Source organism: Hypanus sabinus, chromosome 5 (genome assembly GCF_030144855.1).
Source record: "Hypanus sabinus isolate sHypSab1 chromosome 5, sHypSab1.hap1, whole genome shotgun sequence".
In the NCBI taxonomy this organism is placed as follows: Eukaryota; Metazoa; Chordata; class Chondrichthyes; order Myliobatiformes; family Dasyatidae; genus Hypanus; species Hypanus sabinus.
The window spans coordinates 54,159,629-54,180,505 of NC_082710.1; the positions used below are offsets into that span (position 1 = coordinate 54,159,629).

Below are 20,877 nucleotides of genomic sequence, written 5' to 3' on the forward strand. Positions count from 1 at the left end.
CCGGACCCTGTCTGGTCAATGTCGCAGGTTTGTGGGGCCGCCTCCCGCGCAGGGCAAATCGGCCCGAGCCCGGGGATTTGATTTGGTGTTTTAGCTGCGCGGCGCTGGCGCCCGCTCTCGAGTATTTTCATTCTTGGGGGAGGTTTTTTTTTGAAAAAAAGGCCTAACAAGCCGTAGAAAGACTCCGCGGCCCAGCCGGTGGGTTAGATCTGGGTTTGCGGCCTGTTGAGGCCCAAGTCGCGCGGGTCGCCGCTTCCAGTTTAGTGTTATCCGGCCTCCGCCATTCCGTCGCCTTTTTGTTGCTCGAGGCCTGACTGTGCTGATCAATTTCTCCTCGAGCCTAGAGCTTGAAGCAAAACGGGGTGAAGTTATGTTAAACATGCACCGAACTCCCCGAGGCCAAGCCGTGAGGATTGCTGTAGGTTTGCTTTTCCTCTCTCTTTGAAGATTACCCGCTTCGGTTCATGTGTGCTTTTCAAGCACAACAGAAGGAAAAGTATTTTGACTTTCATTCTAAAAATAAGCTTTTAAAACCTGATACAAAAGATGTCGCCAGCAAGCATAATTTTGGTAGTGACCGATGACCTAACCGCTCTGCGTCGAAAATAAAACAGTCTAAGGAAAAAGTCAATGCAAAAGTTTTGAGGAAAATGTAGCAGTGCGTAATGTAATACCTATTAGGCTGCGAAATGGACTGATGCAATGTGATAGAACAGCTGAAGGAATTATGTCGTGTAACTTAGCCCTCATTCATTTTTATTTCCATTCCTTTTTACGCGAACATATGCTAATACCATATTGGGAGTAAAAACTAAAAACTGGATTTCAAAAATGTATTATTTTGATTTCTGCTGTTTTATGCAATAAAAATGTCTGAGCTTAAATTTCATTTTTCAGAAGTGTTGATCATAAATCATTTGAGGTTTTTTTTGTAGCAAACGTGGTGGTGTGCTACTGAGGATTTCGTTATGTTGATGGATCAGGGAAATAGAGATGAAGTAACCCTTCTGTTAAATCATTCTGGAGTCTGCTTACTTTGTCTTTATAAATTCTTTACTCTCAAATCTTTTGTGGGGGGGGGGGGGGAGAAGAGGACTAAATATAAAGTTGTGATCCTAATTCTCATTAAATTCCATGTTAATGCAAAGTTCTTGTGTTATGATTAAATTTGAGTAAATACATGAGGGTGACACTTGAAAACAAAGGTCTGTAAGGTTGCAGTTAGCATGCTCCGATAACATTGAGCATCCTAAATTTCATGCCTGAAACTCAAGATTTTGGAAATAGTGGTGTAATGTTGATTTTAAAATTGCTAGTTTTGTTAGAAGCAGAACGTGTTTTGAGCACTGAAAAAAAACTATCGGATATTATAGCCTGCTTTTTTTTTTAATTACTGGTGTTGAGGCTGATCTACCAATAAAATTTAAATATCACAGCTCTTACTGGTATTTGCAGTAAGTTTTATTTTTAGTAGTTATTACTTGTGAATGGGATGCATTCAAAATCATGTCATATCCATAATCAATTTGTTCTTTGAAATTGTGTATAGAATATTTCAGTGAATTTTAGTGCTAACTGGCAGGCTACAAATATGCTTAATTTAGTAATTTCAACAAAGGTATCTGCTGCGTTTATTAAAGAATTATAGAAACTTGCACGGTCTGGGCTGTCAGTGGTGCAGCTGATTTCTCATAACCATCATCCTAGGTCCACCTTGACTTATGGTGCTGTCTGTGTGGAGTTTGCTTATTCTGTTGACTGCTTGTGTTTCTTTCCAAATTCCAGTCCTGATCGTTAGTAGTTAAATTGTGTGGGTGAGTTGCCAAAGCTGGGGAAATTAGTGAGAAATGAAAGGGAATAAAGTATGATTGGTGTAAATGCATTTTTGATTGAGTTGGACAGTGGGCAAAAGGACCTCTTTCTGTGTTATGTGACTATGTATCTCTACTGCCTCATGTGCTTGTTATTTTACTTACCGCCTGGTGGTCCATTTGTACTTTCCCATATGTTTAGCGGTTCAATTGAAATAATACTGTAACACAAAGGTTAAATCTGTCCCAGGATTTCTTTGAAGGTATGAATAAACATAGACAATTTGGCCGTATTATATATAACAGAAGAGAACTACTATATAAGCATGCAAGCTGTTGATTCCTAATTTTGTATTTTACAACACTTGCCATTTGTTTAAATTGTCCCTCGACCTTTGTTCAATCCCCAGCTCAGACACAGGTTTTCATCACAATTAAAATGCTGCAATCTTGGCAACATACTCCTGAAATCTCCTCTCCATCCATTGTTGTGCTATCCTTCTGTTGTGTTGACCAGTACTGGATGTCGTCTCTAGTTGTGGCTAAATAACCATAGCTTTTAAAGTTCTGGTACAACTTTCCATCTGGAAAATTTATTGAAAGGAAATGCTGTGTAACTTAGCTATCCTTTTGAGCATAATTGCAAATCAACTGAACTATGTAAATTGGTAGAACAACTTTTCTGTTTTGGAGGATAATTAAAATGGTAAGCTGTAGCAATTTTTTTAAAAATCTAGGTTGCAAGTAATGAAATGCTATATGAGGAAAGTCAAGTTGAAAAGCAATGTAAGAGGCAATGTGTGAAGTTTTGTTCAAAGCTTTAGAAATTTCAGTAATAACTTGATATCTGATACCTAATTTCAAATTGCCAACAGGGATACTTTTCCCTTTTAAATGTGGTACTTAAATGAGTTTGTAAACTGAAAACTTCTGACTGGAAAATAATTACTTCAGAAACTTGTCAATCCAAAACATTATAGGTACATTTTTGGCTTAAAAATTGCATTTGGAAAGCAAAATAAAAGATGCTAGCTATCAGAAAATCCAAGGAAATACAACTAGTCATGTAGCATCTGTAGAGAGAGAAACTGCTAATGACTTTTTATCAGAAGTGTTAGTAGAAGTGTTTTAAAGATTCAGCACCTACTCTTTTGCCTCTGGCATTTCTACCTTTTGAGGCACCAAACATTTTTTCCAGATGAAACAACATTTCAATTTACCTCCCTCTGGTTCCCCATCTCTTTCCTTTTTTATTGCATAGTATACTTCCTCTCCAGTTGGATTCCTCCTCCTGTCCTTTGCCTTTTTTATCGTTCCCTTTTGTCATATAAGATATAACAATTACAGCACGGAAACAGGCCATCTCAGCCCTTCTAGTCCGTGCCAAAAGCTTACTCTCACCTAGTCCCACCAACCTGTGCACTCAGCCCATAACCCTCCATTCCTTTCCTGTCCATATACCTATCCAATTCTTTTTTTAAATGACAATATCGGACCTGCCTCTACCACTTCTACTGGAAGCTTGTTCCACACAGCTACCACTCTCTGAGTAAAGAAGTTCCCCCTCATGTTACCCCTAAACTTTTGCCCCTTACTCTCAACTCATGTCCTCAAGTTTGAATCTCCCCTACTCTCAATGGAAAAAGCCTATCCACGTCAACTCTATCTATCCCCCTCATAATTTTAAATACCTCTTTCAAGTACCCCCTCAACCTTCTATGCTCCAAAGAATGAAGACGTAACTTGTTCAACCTTTCTTTGTAACTTAAGTGCTGAAACCCAGGTAACATTCTAGTAAATCTCCTCTGTACTCTCTCTATTTTGTTGACTTCTTTCCTATGATTTGGTGACTAGAACTGTACACAATACTCCAAATTTGGCCTCACCAGTGCCTTGTACAATTTTAACATTACATCCCAACTATACTCAATGCTCTGATTTATAAAGGCCAGCATACCAAAAGCTTTCTTCACCACCTTTTCCACATGAGATTCCATCTTCAAAGAACTATGCACCATTATTCCTAGATCACTCTGTTCTACTGCATTCCTCAATGCCCTACCATTTACCATGTATGTCCTATTTTGATTATTCCTAACAAAATGTAGCACCTCAAACTTATCAGCATTAAACTCCATCTGCCATCTTTCAGCCCACTCTTCTAACTGGCCTAAATCTCTATGCAAGCTTTGAAAACCTACTTCATTATCCACAACACCACCTATCTTAGTATCATCTGCATACTTACTAATCCAATTTGCCACCCCATCATCCAGATCATTAATGTATATGACCAGCTTCTTCTCATCAGGAATTTCCTATTTCCTGCAGTTTGTGCTCCCCGATTTCTCTCCCCCCAACTTTTTTTTTTATTCTGGCTTCTGCCATGTTCTGTCTTGAAGGGTCTTGGCTTGAAACATCGACTGTACTCTTTTTCAGTAGTTGCTGCCTGGCCTACTGAGTTCTTCTAGCATTTTTGTGTGTGTGTGTGTATTTCAGCATCTGCAGATTTTTTTTTCTCTTGTTTCTGCTATGTTCCTTTACAGACCTGATGAAATGTCAACTGTAAATTTTCCTATAAAAATGCTGCCTGGCTTGCTAAGTTCCTCCAGCATTTTGTGTGTATAGTTCAATTTGCCTTTTACAGTTTTAGCATACTGCATATGGTGATACAGTATTGAGATAACTAAATGAAGATTAGGTGACTGCTTTAGAGAAACCTGTTTTGTTCAGTCCTTTGGTGACTCTGAGCTTCCTGGTACCTGTCATTTTAATTCTTCATGCTGTACTGAGCAATTTGGCTTCCTGATTGTTCTAATGAAGCTCAAACCAAGCTTGTGGACCAGCATTTCTTCGACTTGGACATTGTACAGATATCAGGACCTACAATTTGGTTATATGCAATTGTTATCAGAATTTGTGAAAGTTTTGGTGAAAGATCTTCAGTCTGTTAACCTTTAACAAGTTCTTTTTTTCTAGATGGCACTTGACCTGCTGAATATTTTGAGTACTCTAATCCAGATTTCAAAGTATCTGCAGAGTCCTTATTTCACAGTTCCAGCATTGTTCTTTTTCTTTATACACTTTGAATTATCTAACTTTTGTCAGTACCCATTAAAGTTCATTAACTTGTAACAGTAACTGTTTCTTGTCGCACAGCTATTACAGGACCTTTTCTTTTTGACAAACTGGAACTCTAACTCCGTCTTTTATCTAATGCCTTTGCCCATCCTTTTTCCAACACTCCTAACCAAACAATACTGGAAAAATGTTTACCAGATAGTGACAAAAATGCTATGTCATCTTCATTAATCACTTTGTTTTAATAATTGAAGCAGTAGTGATTGGAAGATGTAGAAGTATGAAACATAACCTCTTCTGTTCTTTATTCAGTTTATAATCCAAATACTAGCTTTCATTTGCACACCAATGACACCTAACTGCAGCTTTCTTCTAACTACCTCAGCTCTTAACTTATCAGTTTTATTAAATTGATCTTTTAGTTGAATCATCTTTTGTTCAAGATGGTACTGGTGAACCACAGTGAAGTGTTAATGGGCTGCTTCCAAAACTTCTGTATTTACTTCTGAATTACTTTCTATGTAATCTGTAGTCTGTAATTTCCCTTTAAGTAACATATCTTTGAACCATCTTAATGAACTAGCGATTTCATGATCTGCTGAAGGACTTGGCATACTTGACTCCCAAGCATGCAGGTACGGCACCTTTAAGCCTGAAGCCTCATTGCCCTGGCCAACACAGGGAGAAGGGCAGGATTCCAAGCTAGTCTGAAACACTGGGGAGTGAAACTTTCTAGCATCTTGTTAGCAAATGTACAGGTTAACAAGGGCACCATGGTCGCGTTGCATTTAGTGTGATGCTATTACAGCTCAAACTGTGCCGGAACATGGAGTTCGATTCTGGTGCTGTTCCGCAAGGAGTTTCTGTATGTGGAATGTATGGGTTTCCCCCAGGTGCTCCAATTTCCTCGTGCAGTCCAAAGATGTACTGGGTAGGTTAATCGGTCATTATAAATTGTCCTGTGATTATGTTAGGGTTAATTGAGGTTGCAGGGGCAGCGTGGCTCGAAGTGCCAGAAGGACTATATCATTAAATAAGATTGCTGTATCAGAGGGAATTGAGTGACTGTGTTCTTTGTTTCATAGAGATGGATCACTGCGGGCCTGCCTGTTTCATTGCTAAGGCACGAGGGCTTCTCAGTACACCAGATGGATTTGGAGAAGGGAAAAGGTGGGGGGTCTGTTTCATGATAAACTCTGTGGTATTCAGACACAGCAGTCTTGTCATACTCTTGTTCCCCCAAACTGGAACAACTGATGATTGTGCCTACCAAGAGAGTTCTCATACCACTAAAGGCAGATGTATAAGTGCTTGATGTATTGAGTGCCATGAATGGCAAACAAACAGCCTTCCCGACCCCTTTTAAATCATTGTTGGCAACTTCATTCAGGCTTGTTTGAAGAAGTCTGTTCAATTATCATTATCATCTGCAGCACCAGGGTTGACCACTTGACCAATGTTACACTGCATTTAGGAATGTCTACCATTCCATGCCTAGGTCACTTACTGTCCTACCTGCTTACAGGCAGAGGCTAAAGAACAAAGTTTCAGAGATGAGCACACAGATGGTTGCAGGAGGCTGAAGAGCGGCTACAGGATTGCTGTGAGCCGTTAGACCTGTCAGCGTTCATGGAATTATTAGGGAATCTGAAAGAATACACCATTGTTGTCACAGACTTTATAAACAGAAGTAGTCATAGACAAATGTGTCCCCAGAAAATCATTCAGTCTTCCCTAACCAGAGGCTCGGGATGAACCACGAGATCTGCAATTTGCTGAGGGTCAGATCAGTGGCATTCAACTTGTGAGCAAGTTAAATACACAAGGTTCAGTAATGATCTCCAGAAAGCCATTTCACCTGCGAAGTGGCAATTCTGGACCAAACTTGAATCACTGAAGACACACAAAATGCTGGTGGAATCACTGAAGGATGCTTGACAGCTGTAACAGGCTGTAACACCTCCTACAAAGTGAAACAGACAGTGTAGGTGGCAGCAAGGCTTTGCACCCTGCTGAGATCAATGCCTTGTACTCTCTTTGACTACCAAAACATGGAGGCATCTTCATGAACTCCCAGAGCCCCTGATTTCAGTTTCAGAGGCCAATGGGAGTGCATCCTTCAAGGGGCTAAACTCACCAAATCATTCGGCTCAGTCGGGATACCTGGCTGAGTACTGAAGACTGCTGAACAACTGACTAGAGTGTTCAACCTCTTGGTTTGGCAGTTTGAGGTACCCACCTGCTTTAAGCAGGCTTCAATTATACCAGTGCCTAAGAAGAATGTGGTGACCTGCGTCAATGACTATCATCCAGTAGCACTGACAGTACTGTACAAAAGTCTTTGGCACGTATATAGAGCTGGGAAGCTTAAGATTTTTGTGCACTACTGTATTTGTCAACGTGGAGTGGAGCGTAAGTTTGTACAGGAGCAAAGGATTTTAGGAATGGTGAGGATGAAGTACCATGGGAGGTGTGGGTCAGGCAGCAGAGGAGTGTCGGTTGGAGGTGGCATGGGAGCAGACATACGCGACCCTGAGACACTAGGCAAGGTCATTTGGTTTAATGATCGTTAGAGAATCTTTCTCTGGTGTTTCCTGCTGCCTCCCCCTTCCTTCCTCTTTTTCTCCAACTGTGATCCCCCCCTTCCCACTGTCAGTCCACAATAGAGACCCATATCTGAATTAGATTTATTATTCACGTGTCAATAAGTTTGTTTTTCTTTGTAGCAGCACTGCAGTATAATACATAAAATTGCTACAATACTGTGCAAAAGTCTTAAGATATATATATATATATTTAACTTTTGTATGGTACTGTACTTCCACTGATGAAGTGCTTTGAGAGTTTGGTAATGAAACATGTCAACTCTTGTCTGAGAAGCCATTTAAATCCATTCCAAATTGCCTAGCATCACAAGTCAACAGCAGATGCCACTTCAATGGCTCTTCACTCAATTCTGGAACATCGAAGCAGCGAAGATCCATACTTCAGGATGCTTCTCACTGACTACAGCTCAGCATTCAATGCTATCCTCCCCTCAACATACGCTTTATATTTAGGATTGTGTGGCTAAGTACAGCTCCATTGTCATATATAAGTTTGCTGATAACACCACAGTTGTTGGCCACATCAAAGGTGGTGATAAATGAACACTTAAGAGGAAGATTGAAAATCGAACTGAGTGGTACCACAACAACAATCTCACACTCAATAGCAGCAAGACCAAGGAGTTGATTCTTGACCAGGAGGAGGTAATCAAAGGTCCATTAGCCAGTGCTAATCAGCAGATCAGAGGTAGTGAGGGTCAGCAACATTAAATTAATGTTGTAACATTTTAGAGGATCTGTCCTGGGCATAGCGTGTAAGTGCTATTGCGTAGAAAGTACGGCAGCACCTCTACTTCCTTAGGAGTTTGCGATGATTCAGCATGACATCTCGAACTTTGACAAACTTCTTTAGATGTGTGGTGGGAAGTTTATTGGCTGATTACATCATGTCCTGGTATGGAAACACCCAATAATATTGAATAGAAGATCTTACAACAAGTAGTGGATATAGCTCAGTCCATCATAGGTAATGCCCATCCCACCATTGAGCACATCTACACAGAGCACTATTGCAGGAAAGCAGCATCCATCATCAAGGACCCCCAACACCCAGGTCATGCTTTCTTCTTACTGCTGCCATCAGAAAGAAGAAGCAGGACCCTCAGGACCCACACCACCAAGTTCAAGAACAGTTATTACCTCTCAGCCATCGGGCACTTGAACCACAGGGTATAACTTCACTCACCCCATTAATGAACTGTTCCCATAACATATGGGCTCATTTTCAAGGACTTCGCGTCTCTCATTCTCAAGCTTGCTTTATTTTATTTATTTATTATTGTTTATTTGACTTGATCTCCTAGTTATTCAGATCCAAAATTATTCTCTTAATTTATTCTGTAACATCTTGAGTGTCTCTTGCCCTAACATTCCTTATTTGTATGATAATGCTTTCAGGAATTTGTTCACTTTTCAAACCCTGTCAGAAACCCCATATGTTACCTACTTTGACCACCTGATCTCTTTTGTTTTGACATCTCTTTATGCTTCTTCTGAGGCTTTTATCATTCTATGTAAATGAAATTATAAGGCATAATAAACTCCTGTGTTAATGATCATAGTGTTGTACTGATTACCAAGCCTCTCATTAGAAAGTTGCTTGCCACCAGCATACTTAATATGTGTGGCATTTACTACCTTCTCTTGTTCTGTTCTTAGTTTTGTGGTTACATCCCTCTTAATCAGCATTTCATCAATTTGAACCCTTTCCTGATCTAGCCTGGCAATCCAGAACTGATCGGCGCTAAACCAATTTCCTGTTTATATTTGCATGGATACAAATAATAATTAGAGAAGGGCCTTTCTGTCTTAATTTCATGACCTCTTATCAAGCAGTAGTTGTCTGTTTATTAAATTGTTCATTGAACTTTGCTTCTGAATGTCAGGTTACAAGATACTTTTGTGACCATTGTAGGTGGAATATACAGTTGTAAAAAAGTTTGTGAACCCTTTGCAAATTACTTGGTTTTTCTGCATTAATTAATCATAAGATGTGGTTTGATCTTCATCTAAGTCACAATAATAGACACACAATCTGCCTAAATTAATAACACAATTGTACTTTTCTTCAATATTGAGTACACTATTGAAACAACCACAGTCTAGGTTCAAAAAAGTATGTGAAACTGGGGTAATGCTTTCTACAAAAGCTATTTGGAATCGGGTGATCTAATCATTGAGTTGAAATTGGTGGTTTGGGTTGTAGAGAAACTGTGCCTTATATAAAAAAAGACAAAGTCAGATTATTACTTCTCAAGAAAGATCTATTTATGTGCACCATGCCTGAATCAAAACAACTTCCAGAGGACCTTAGACAAAGCATTGTTGAGATGCATGAAGCTGGAAATGGCTGCAAAAACATTTGTAAAGACGTAAGTGTTCGTCAGTCCGCAGTAAGAGAGTTTGCCTACAAATGGAGGAAATTCAGAACTGTTGCTACTCTCCCTAGGGCTGGGCGTCCTACAAAGATACCAAGAGCACAATGTGCCAAGCTGAAGGAGCTAAAAGATCCCAAGGGTAACAGCAGAATACTTGCAGAAATCTCTAAAACTTGCTAATGTCTTTGTTCGTGTGCCCACTATAAGAAAAACACTGAACAAGAATGGTGTTCACGGAAGGACACCAATGGAAAACAGTGCACATCTCAAGTTTGCAAAAGACTACCTGGATGTTCCCCAACACTTCTGGGACAATGTTCTGTGGACAGATGAGACAGAAGTTTAACTTTTTGGCAGAATGCACACCAACACCAAAACGTCATCCTACTTGTGAGGCATGGTGGAAGGTGCATCATGGTTTGGGGCTGCTTTGCTGCCCCATGGCCTGGACAGCTTGCAATCATTGAGGGAACAATGAATTCAAAAAACATTTTACAGGAGAGTGTTAAGGTAGCAGCAGTCTGTCAGTTGAAGCTTAATAGAAGTTGGATGATGCAAAAGACAATGATCTGAAACACAAAAGTAAATCAACAGAGTGGTTTAAAATGAAGAAAGTTTGTTTTAGAATAGCCAAGTCAGTCCAGACCTTAACCCAATTGAGATGGTGTGGTATGACCTGACAAGGAGTGTTCATGCAAGGTGTCCCAGAAATATTGATGAACTGGAACATTTTGTATGGAGGAATGGTCTAAAATTCCTTCTTGCCATTGTGCAAGTCTGATCAGTAGTATACAGGAAATTCTGTGGCAGGTTATTGCTACTGAAAAAGGTTCTACTGGTTATTAAGTACATGGGTTCACATATTTTTTCCAGCCTGGACTGTGAATGATTAAACAATGTGTTCAATAAAGAAATGAAAAGTATAGTACAATTGTGTGCTATTAGTTTAGGCAGATTGTGCTTGTCTATTATAATGAAGATCAGACCACATTTTATGAGAAAACTGGATAAATGTAAAGGGTTCACAAACTTTTTCTTACAAGTGTAACTCGGGTTTTCAAAAGTATAAATTTCTGTGGAAAATTTAATTTTTAATGAAGATGAAGTTGGAAATTTGGCGCTTCCATTGTGACTGTAAAACCGATAAATGTTTTGATAAATTTCTTGGATTTGTATATTCCTGGATATCGTGTTTGGAATTTTCAATAGCTACAACAGTTGCTTATTTGAGGTGCACCAGTGTTTACCACTCAAATTGATCAATTGCATACAAGCTATTTCCCATCAGCATAGCTGGCATTCTATATTGGTTGTGGGGGGGGGGGGGTGGAGGGGGGAGTGTTTGGGGGTGGGGTTTGGTCATTGGTGGTATCAGTTTGATAATATTGAGAATTTTGTGGAGAAAAGTAAACTAGCACATCCATTTATTTCACTGCAGGAAGTAGTCTTCTTGCTAGTGGAATTACTGAGTGAAGATAAGGGATCAAAACAGTTTGTTCTACCTGCTCCTTGATGCATGTAATTTGTTTCTGTGGTGTTCATTTAGGTTGGCTTTAATTTCATGTGATCTGCTTTTCTCTGAAAGAATAAGCATTGTTCCTACTGGGAGATGAACTAAAGGATAGAAATGTAAAATTGAACGTTTTATGACAAACAATTTGTCATTCTATCTGGGGAAAAAATAATGCTCTGTATTCCATCGATGTAGCTAATCCTTGAGGATGAGTTAATTGCAGAGAAGTAACTTCTCATTTACTGTTTACTTTTTATGACTTGAAAAAAATTAATATTTCCTCTGTTTTCATGAATGAATTTGTATCTGGAAGAAAATTCCTCGATTTCACATCTATTGTTTTTTAAATAAATGCAAAAGTAGGCTGTGTATTGCTAAATTTTTCACAGCAGGCTTGTGTTTGAATTTTTTCCATTATTATTTTTAACTTTTAAGACCAAGAATTCAACCAAAAATTGAGGATTGTTAATAATTTGACAGATGCTGATTTCAATTGAGAAGATTGCATTCTCTTTATTCGTTCCATTTTTTTGGTGATATTTCACTGTATTAACTTAACAGCAAGCTGGAACTGTCAAAAATGATATTGCCTCTCCAAGCAATTGCTAGGATACTGTAATGAGAGGTTGTTTTCATTCCATATATCTACTATAGAAAATACTACATATTGTAGACGAGCAAACAAAATCTATGTCAGTCTTTGGTTCTGTTTTCCAAGCATTTTTATTTATTATTTTTTTCATTCTGTAGAATTTTGTAATCAAATGTACAATTTTGCATTTTCCTTGGAAGTATCATAAAAGCCTTGGGGCTCTAGTAGTAATTAGGAATGAAATAGATAATTTCTAGGTCTGCTTTAGAGCTTGCCGAAGGAAAAAAAAATCATTTCAAAAATGACAGCACTCATGTCTTATGCATATTTTTGCTAGCAATACTATTTTTCTGTTTTCCCGAATATGAAATTGTGGGTAGTCTAGCATGAAAGCACAGATGTTGGTATGCATAATATAGATAAAACTGCAGTCTTCTATACTCTGCAATTCAGGCAGAGGAAATGATCGCATTTGTAAACACAATTTGGTAGTTTTATTGTAAAATGGCCCTTGGTTTTGTCAATTTGCCACCTATTTTTCACAAACAGATTTCTTGTGACAAAATCTGAAGTTGTGTATTAATTGTTATTCAGTTGAGTACTTTGGGCACAAAGAACCATGAATAGTTTTTAAAGTTTTATGTTCTTTTGCATGTATGAACATCTTTATTTACCTTTTTGGATTTCCATGTAGAATTTCTTCAAGTCAACAAGCAACACTGGCATAGATGTCGACGCCTACAGATCCCACTGGTGGGATGCCTCATCCTGGACCATCTCCAGGACCAGGTCCATCTCCTGGACCAATTCTAGGCCCGAGTCCAGGACCAGGACCATCACCAGGCTCTGTACATAGTATGATGGGTCCAGGTCCAAGTCCAGGACCGTCAAATGTAACTCATTCAATGCCATCCCAAGCTCCAGGCGAGTTCCAGCAGGATAGCATGCACCAGATGCATAAGGTAATGATCTTACCTTAACGTATTACTCATAAATCTTACTTATAACGCATGTAATGCAAGCAAATTTAAAATTTGCTGAGATTTTTTTAAATAATGCAATTCTTGCCATAGATTGGACCTGTGTATTTCTTAAAAGAATTTGACCTTTATTGATTCTAATGGACCTATGGATTTCTCTTCTTTAAAAATTCTCCTTTTATTTTGGATTTGCAGCATTTGTTTTCCTCATTCAATGGAGTTTTACTTTTTTTTGTTGTTTATAGCAAAATACAGCACAAGATCCACTGTTAAATGTATGATGCTATCCTAGCTAGTGCATTTAAAAGTAATAGAAATATTTCATTTGAGCCTGGAGTTAATGTGTTGTTCCACTGTATTGTCTTTGAAAATTCCTGACAATTAACATGAAAGCAATAGGAATTTAAAAAGCTGATTATATTCAGCATTGGATCAGGATCTCAGATTTTTGTTTTACACAAAAAATTGACAGCCACAAGATAATGTGAAAATATAAGTAATGGTTACTAATGATTACACATGGTAATACCAAGCTGTTTCTAACAAAATGGCAAAATATTAAATAATTACTTGGCCTCATTTGAAAATTAGTGTTGATGTGATTTACAGTTGAAATTGGAAAATAAGTCTAGGCAATATGCATTGAAACAGCATGTATAAAAACAAGGTAGGCGGGAGTTAGAGGCAACATTATATATATATATATATTAAAAAAATCATTAGCAAAGGGCAGAAGCAGACAGCTAGAGTGATTCTCTGTATATAAGGAAAGGAACAAATCCAGCGAACCAAGAGCCCAATCAATTTAGAGTCAGTGATGGGTTTTATATTAGTGTCCTTGTTCACAGATGTTTTAAAGAAAAACATCTAGAAACTGAGCACAAAACAGAAGCTTAAATTCTAAAGAGAATGCCATGGTTACCAACCTTGTTGAAATACTTTGAGAAGTTAGGCAAGTGGGTAAGTAAGGCTAATGCATTTGGATTTTCACAAATAATAAGATATTGCATAAGAATTGTGATGCAGGTCAAAGTGGCATAGAGCCATGAAGCAAATAGCAGAATATATTGCAAGTTTTGAAACGGGAAAATGAATGATCCAGCAAAAGTCCTGAGGTGGAATTGAGTAAGGATTAGTGATTGGACTGCAGTTACTGTCTGTAATTAAGAAGGATAACAAATTAATTCTTTTCAATTTTATAATGGATGAAGGGAAGCAGTTTGCATTATCATACCATTACTTTTTGGCTGGTGGATGTGAATCACTCCTGCATTCTGGGAGGCATGGTTTTGAGTATCCATCCTCAACTGACATTGTGCTAGATAAATTTAGTTTTTATATTGGATTTTCATAGATTTTCTTAAATCAAATTTATTAGGGAATATGAGCAAAGAAGACTTAATGTCACAAATCAGCCATTATCTCAATGTTGAAATAGATTCCATGGGTATAAATAAGCTACAGTTACATATTTGTTCACCATTTATTATAAATCATATGGATTCTGGATTCAAAATTGCAGTTTTAAAATTTGTTGATGTCTCTGCTTTTACTTATTGGGTGCTTTATTTGTGTTTATAGAGAATTGGGTTGTAACAAAATATAGGAAGTCTTTAATAAGCATGTAGTATGACTGTTTAAATGATAGACACCAAAGTAGATATGTGAGATGGCAGATTTTGATGGGGAAAAATAAGGTGACTTTTTTTTTGAAGAAGTGAGTACCTACATAGGGCGGAGGATTTGAGGGATCTGAGGAAATGGATAACAAATGAAGTACTGCACAATGAAAGGGAACATAGCTGAGGTTCATTTGTTGAATGACAGAACTAAAAAATGGAAGTGGTATTTTAAGACTTTGGTTGGAGCACATTCAAAATGCTGTGAACAATTCAAGTCTCTGAGTTGCAAGTCTGATCCACTAGAAATGTATAACATTGACTAGAGTGATAGCAGAACCAAGAGCTTTGAACTGTTATGATATACTGAACTTTCACCCATTACTTGTGGGGAAAAGATGAAGAATCACTTGCTATGATTATATAAATGTGCAGAGGCAAACAGGGTATATGTACTCATGGAAGTTGTGGGTCTTGAGTATGAGTTGGCAAATTGAGAAATTAGTGGGAAGGTGTCATTTGGGTAATAATTACATATGCTTTAAGGAAGACTATATAAGTACATTGTAAGGGAAAAATATGAGAATGTGATGAAGGTAGTACAACAATAATTGGAGTTTGGAACATAATTACTGTGGCAAACTATTGACCAATTTAAGATTGATTATGAGCAATTGGAAGCCTGTTTCACCACAATCACTTGTACATCCTGATCAAATTAATTCTCATCCTATTTTGGTTAATAATACCATTTAGGTCTGTGTGTTAAACCATTTTTGTGTGTTATTACCACAAATTAACAAATAATAAAATATATTCTGGAAGATTAGCTATTAGCGTAAGGTGAATTTACAGCACAAACTTAAAAAGTAAATGGTATACTGCTACTGGCACTTCATAAGTGATGCGACCTGGGTGGTGGAGTACAGAGGTCTTGTGGCCTAGGTGATGAAGCTATTTCCCATTCTAGCAGCTCTTGTCTTAATGCTATGGTACCTCCTGCCTGACGGTGGGGGCTCATAGATTGTTGGACAAATGGGAAGGATCCTTGACAATGCTGCACTTCTGATAAATATCTCTGATGGGTGGAAAAGAGACCTAGAGCCTTTGGCTTTAACAAATTGTACAGAAAATACGGAGAGTCTGCAGAGAGAGAGGTTAAGTGAGTGGGCAAGGGTCTGGCAGATGGAATACAATGTTGGTAAATGTGAGGTCATCCACTTTGGAAGGAACAATGGGATATCAGATCATTTAAATGGTACAAAATTGCAGCTTGCTGCTGTGCAGAGGGACTTGGGATTGCTTGCGTATGAATCACAAAAGGTTTGTTTGCAGGTGCAGCAGGCTATCAAGAAGGCAAATGGAATGTTGGCCTTCATTGCTAGAGGGATTGAGTTTAAAAGCAGAAAGGTTATGCTGCAACTGTACAGGGTACTGGTGAGGTCACACCTGGAACACTGCGTGCAGTTCTGGTCTCCTTACTTCTAGAAGGATATACTGTCTATGGAGGTGGTGCAGAGGAGGTTCACCAGGTTGATTCCAGAGATGAGGGGGTTTGTCTATGAGAAGAGTTGAGTCGCCTGTGACTGAACTTGCTGGAATTCAGAAGAATGAGAGAAGATCTTATAGGAACATAAAATTATGGAAGGGATAGATAAAGAGGCATTTCCATTGGTAGGTGAGATTAGAACTATGGGCATAAGATTCAGGGGAGTAGATTTAGGATGGAAATGAGGAGAAACTGCTTTTCCCAGAGAGTGGTGAATCTGGAATTCTCTGCCCAATGAAGCAGTGGAATTGGCTCAGTAAATATATTTAAGTCAAGGTTGGATAGATTTTTGCATAGTAGGGGAAGTAAGGGTTATGGGGAAAATGGAGGTAGGTGGAGATGAGTCCATGGCCAGATCAGCCACGATCTTATTGAATGGTGGAGCAGGCTCGACAGGCCAGATGGCCCATTCCTGCTCCTATTTCTTATGTTCTTTGCGTCATCTTCAGACATGGAAATGTAATGCAGTGGATTCCAGTTAATTGGGCCTTCAGTTAATCAGGGCAGCCATTTATAAGGTGCAACTCTTAGAGAACAGAAACTAATTGAGAAAATTACTGGGATTCCTTTTTTTTTAAAATTGGGAAGCCTTATTTGGGACCAGAGACTGTTGCTGAACAGGTTTTGAGCAGCATTAGCCGTGAATATTTGTGTGGCCATTAGACAAACATGTACACCGTGCTTCAAGTGAACACAAACAGACACAACTGATGCTAAGTGGAGTACTTGAAGTATCAATATAGCTTAGAGATTTGGGATTGCTTCTTGTACACAAATCTCTAACTTGCTGGGTAGAGACTGCCAAACCTGATTCCCTAGTGAAGTGTGAATATTCCTGTTTGAAGTGTATTGCAAGTCTTAAAATATATAATGCAGTCTGAAGATTGGTGTGTTTCCAAGCCAGTGGGATAAAACTTGATTATATTAGCTGCTTACCAACAGCTGTTGGGTATAATCTTTCAAATGATTTAAAGAATTTTCAATGGGAATGTTGTCTCATTTAATTTTAAAAAGTCTGGTAGTGTAAAGGCAAGTGATTTAAATGTTTTCAGGAAAGAATAAAATAGGAAAAAAAAGAGAAATATTTTGAATGGCTGAAATGTGGCATATTGAATGGGAGAAGACTCGTGATATAAACATTAACATAATCTAGTTGGCTTGATGACTGCCTTCTGTGTTAAATTTTATAACATTGTGTAGATTTGTACTTCCAAATGTCCTGACAACTTTATCATGTTTTTCTTTGGAATATTGAGAGTGAGATAAGTGACACAGTGTGTTTGAGTATAGTACTTTCATTGGTTAAGTGATGAACATTCAAATTAAATATATAATTAAGATGCAAAACACTTGCTAGCATACACCAAACCAACAATAGAAAGCAAGAAGTTAAAGTCGTATAATCCTTTCTAGCATTTAACATGTGGCTCGTTTGCTTATCCTCCCAGATGATCTTTGAGTTTGGTCATACATGATTTGCTAATGGCGTAGTTTAATTAAATTAGAGAGGGGAGTGAAAGAAAAATTTGGCAGATTAGTAAATTTTAGTTTTTAGTTTTCTAACTAGTTGATTGCATTTTTTTCCACCTCATTAAATGTAGACTACAGAGTAATCACAATCCTATTGATTTAAATTAGGAGCATGATGTTCTTGTATGTTAGGTGGGTTTGGCCAAGATGTTTCTGATATTTGTGGTTTGTAAGTATTTCATAGTGGTCCTCTCCACAGGAAAACCTGAGCAAGTGTTCAGCTTTCTTTTAAAACTTGAGAAAACTATGGGTTGTTAACGTATTTTAATTTTACGTTTATCCCAACGGCTTCCTACTACAAAACTCTTGTGGTGATGACCTCTGTGTCATACATGCAAATACTTCTTCACATCAAGGGTGAAATGATGTTTTGGGTATGTGCACTTCAGTGTAAAACATTAAAAGTGAATGTTATTGCAGTAATTTCTAAATCTAATTTTTCTTGAAGGCACATTGCTGAAAACTACCAATTGGTATAACCTGTTTATTGACAAAAGATAAATGTGTGTCATTTTATTTTCCTTTTCAGTCCATGGACGCAATGCATGACAAGAGTATGGCTGATGAAATGCATTATAATCAGATGAAAAGTATGGGAATGAGGCCTTCTCATACTGGAATGGGCCCTCCTCAGAGTCCAATGGATCAACATTCTCAAGGTATGCTTGGAAAAATATTGTGAAGTTGTATTTCTTCATATCTTTTCATTTTAGTATTTTTCCAACTAATGCATTTGGTAACTTTTGCATTTTACCTTTGCATTTGGTAACTTGGCATTTGATTCTTTGATTAGTCTATTATGTCTTACATCCATCATAAATTTCCTCACGTGGCACTACTGATATATATTTGTCTCACAATAAGATAGCAAATTGGATCTGGAGGAAAGAAACTATAAATAAAAATGTGAAAAATGGCTAGATCTCTTGAGCAAGTTCAATCAATTGTAAATGAATGCCAAAGTCAATTGAATTACTGAATCTGATCACCCATAATCTTGAATATATTTTTCTGTCCTTTTTGCTCTCAGTGACTGAAATTGACCTTCAAATAAAACCTCTTTCTTGTATTTCATTCCCTTTTAAAAACAAACTTAATAGCCTTACATATTTTTTAATGCAGTGGAATGGGTCTGAGCAGATGCTGGTTGCATGATTAATTTCATACAAGAAAGAGACTGTTTTGGACCTTAGAGTTGTAGTCTTGAGTCCAAGGTACAGTTCAGCCATGATGTTGGAAGGAGTCTACATTGTTGTTATAAATGCCACCCCCTTTTTTTTGAGAATCATTTTAGCAGTATATCTGCCAATATGGTAAGACAGGACATTGGAGATTTTATTTTTGTTGCGCTATTAACGTGTAGTCGTAAATCCTATTCTGAAGCATTATCAGTATTAGAACTGCCTTTCTTTTAAATGTGTTTACATTTTAGTTCTAGCTTCATATGTTATTTCTAGATAAGATGATTCCTAAGTATTTAATGGTTTTATTTTTCTCCTACCCTTTTCCCTCTGTGCTGCTGCTCCTCCATTACCGAAGATATGATAGCATAAAAACTAGCAGTGTAAATTTAAAAAAATATCCACAATCAGAGTGCAGCAACTAAAAATAGTCTACAGAGAAATACTTAGAAAGGATGATCAATTATTCAAAAAGTGTATGGTGGGCAACTGTGTCATAGTCATCATTGGACCAGTTATTCAGAGGCCCAGATTAACAAACGAAAAACAAGTTAAAATTCAGATATATAAGTAATCAGGAATTTAAAAGAAGAAGTGATGTTGATAGTGGTGAGCTCAAAACTACACTTCATTAATGTCTGTCAAGGGTAGAAATCTGCTGTGCATACCTCTTGTGGCCTGTGCGAATTCAAACCCACATTAAAGTGAATGCCTGAAAAGCCTGGTAAAGTTATCCTCAATATACCCAAGGACTGGCTTTTAATTTGAGAGTTGTCCTACAGACCAAACAAGCAACAGCTTGATGTGTTGCTTACAGAGTTGTACCTTGACAGCAGTGTGCTGTACTTTTCAATTACAAAGTATAGACACATCCTGACCACGAACAGAAGAGTCACCAGAAGTAGTGGTATGGTAGTATAAAAAGTGAGTGGGTGTTGAGCTCGGAATCTTGAACATTGTTATCAGCCTCCATGAAGTCTAATGGCATTTGGTCATGTACGGGTTAGGGAGCCTACTTTTTAATTGCTACCCAAGATCCACACTCGTCTGATGAATCAGTGTACCACCATTTTGGAAAAATACCTGAAAGAATGACAGGGCAACAAGGGCTCTGATCTATATTCTGAGTGTGGGAACTTCGAAGGCCACCATCAAAAGTGCCTTGGTATTACCACAACTGACTGAGCTAGTCAAGTCCTGAAAGACACAACTGGCAAACTAATTCTGTGACAGGTAGTGAGTGAACCAGTACGAAGGGGGGAAAAACTGTTTCAACTGATCCTTGTAACTCCACATCTTGATATATCTTCATTTGACATTTGGTAGAAATGCCGCTGTAAGGTCTATATGGAGGGAAAATCTTGTCTTCATTCCTCGAACTTCATGCCACTGAGTTAAATAGCAGTTTAAAAGTGGGAATCCATGAAACATTGGCCTACAGCAGCAGTAGGAATTTATTCCTTTACATTCCAACTTTGGGGTCCTATAATATCCTTCATTCTACCTTTACAATCATGCTGGGAGATTTGCCTTAGCATGTTTGGAGCAACATCACATTTATCTAAGTATGAGTTGTCAATCCAGTGAAGCTGCAGTCCAGATCTAGATGCATGCTAAACAACTAAAACAAGAAGTCCTAGACAGACAGTGATCCCAGTACCAGCAGATGGGAATCTGGCCACATGACAATAAAACCGCTAAGAGGAAGAACTAGATGCAATAGTAGGGTGAATGACTGTCTTTCTTTACAGAATAGATAAATCTAAAACTAGAGGGAATAGATTTAAGATGTTAAGGGAAAATTGTAAAGGGGGCATGGGGGTGGTGGGGTATGTGGAAAGGGTTGCTAAAGGAATTGAAAAGCTGGTACAATTGCAACACATAAAAGGCGTTTAGACAGGTGTATGGGTAGGGAGGGTTATGAGTCAAATAGAGGAAAATGTGATTAGCTCAGATAAGCAACAGGGTGAATTAGGCTGAAGGGTTTGTTTTTGTGCTGTGTAACTCAGTAGTAGTGTGACCCGGCTTGAGTTTCAA

The 20,877-nt window shown here is 38.1% G+C and overlaps 1 protein-coding gene across 4 annotated transcripts in view; it reads left to right on the forward strand.

The window, feature by feature from the left end:
- smarca2 (SWI/SNF related, matrix associated, actin dependent regulator of chromatin, subfamily a, member 2) overlaps positions 1-20,877 on the forward strand; it is a 118,606-nt gene that overhangs the window by 466 nt on the left and 97,263 nt on the right. For 2 of the 4 annotated variants that reach the window (XM_059969958.1, XM_059969961.1), the window contains exons 1-3: positions 8-27; positions 12,676-12,943; positions 18,189-18,318. In XM_059969958.1, the coding sequence (XP_059825941.1) occupies positions 12,710-12,943; positions 18,189-18,318 (364 nt within the window). In that variant the 5' untranslated portion in view covers positions 8-27; positions 12,676-12,709. Of the gene's footprint in view, positions 1-7; positions 28-12,675; positions 12,944-18,188; positions 18,319-20,877 lie in introns of those variants that run through there. The other 2 variants (XM_059969959.1, XM_059969960.1) reach the window with 1 other exon arrangement.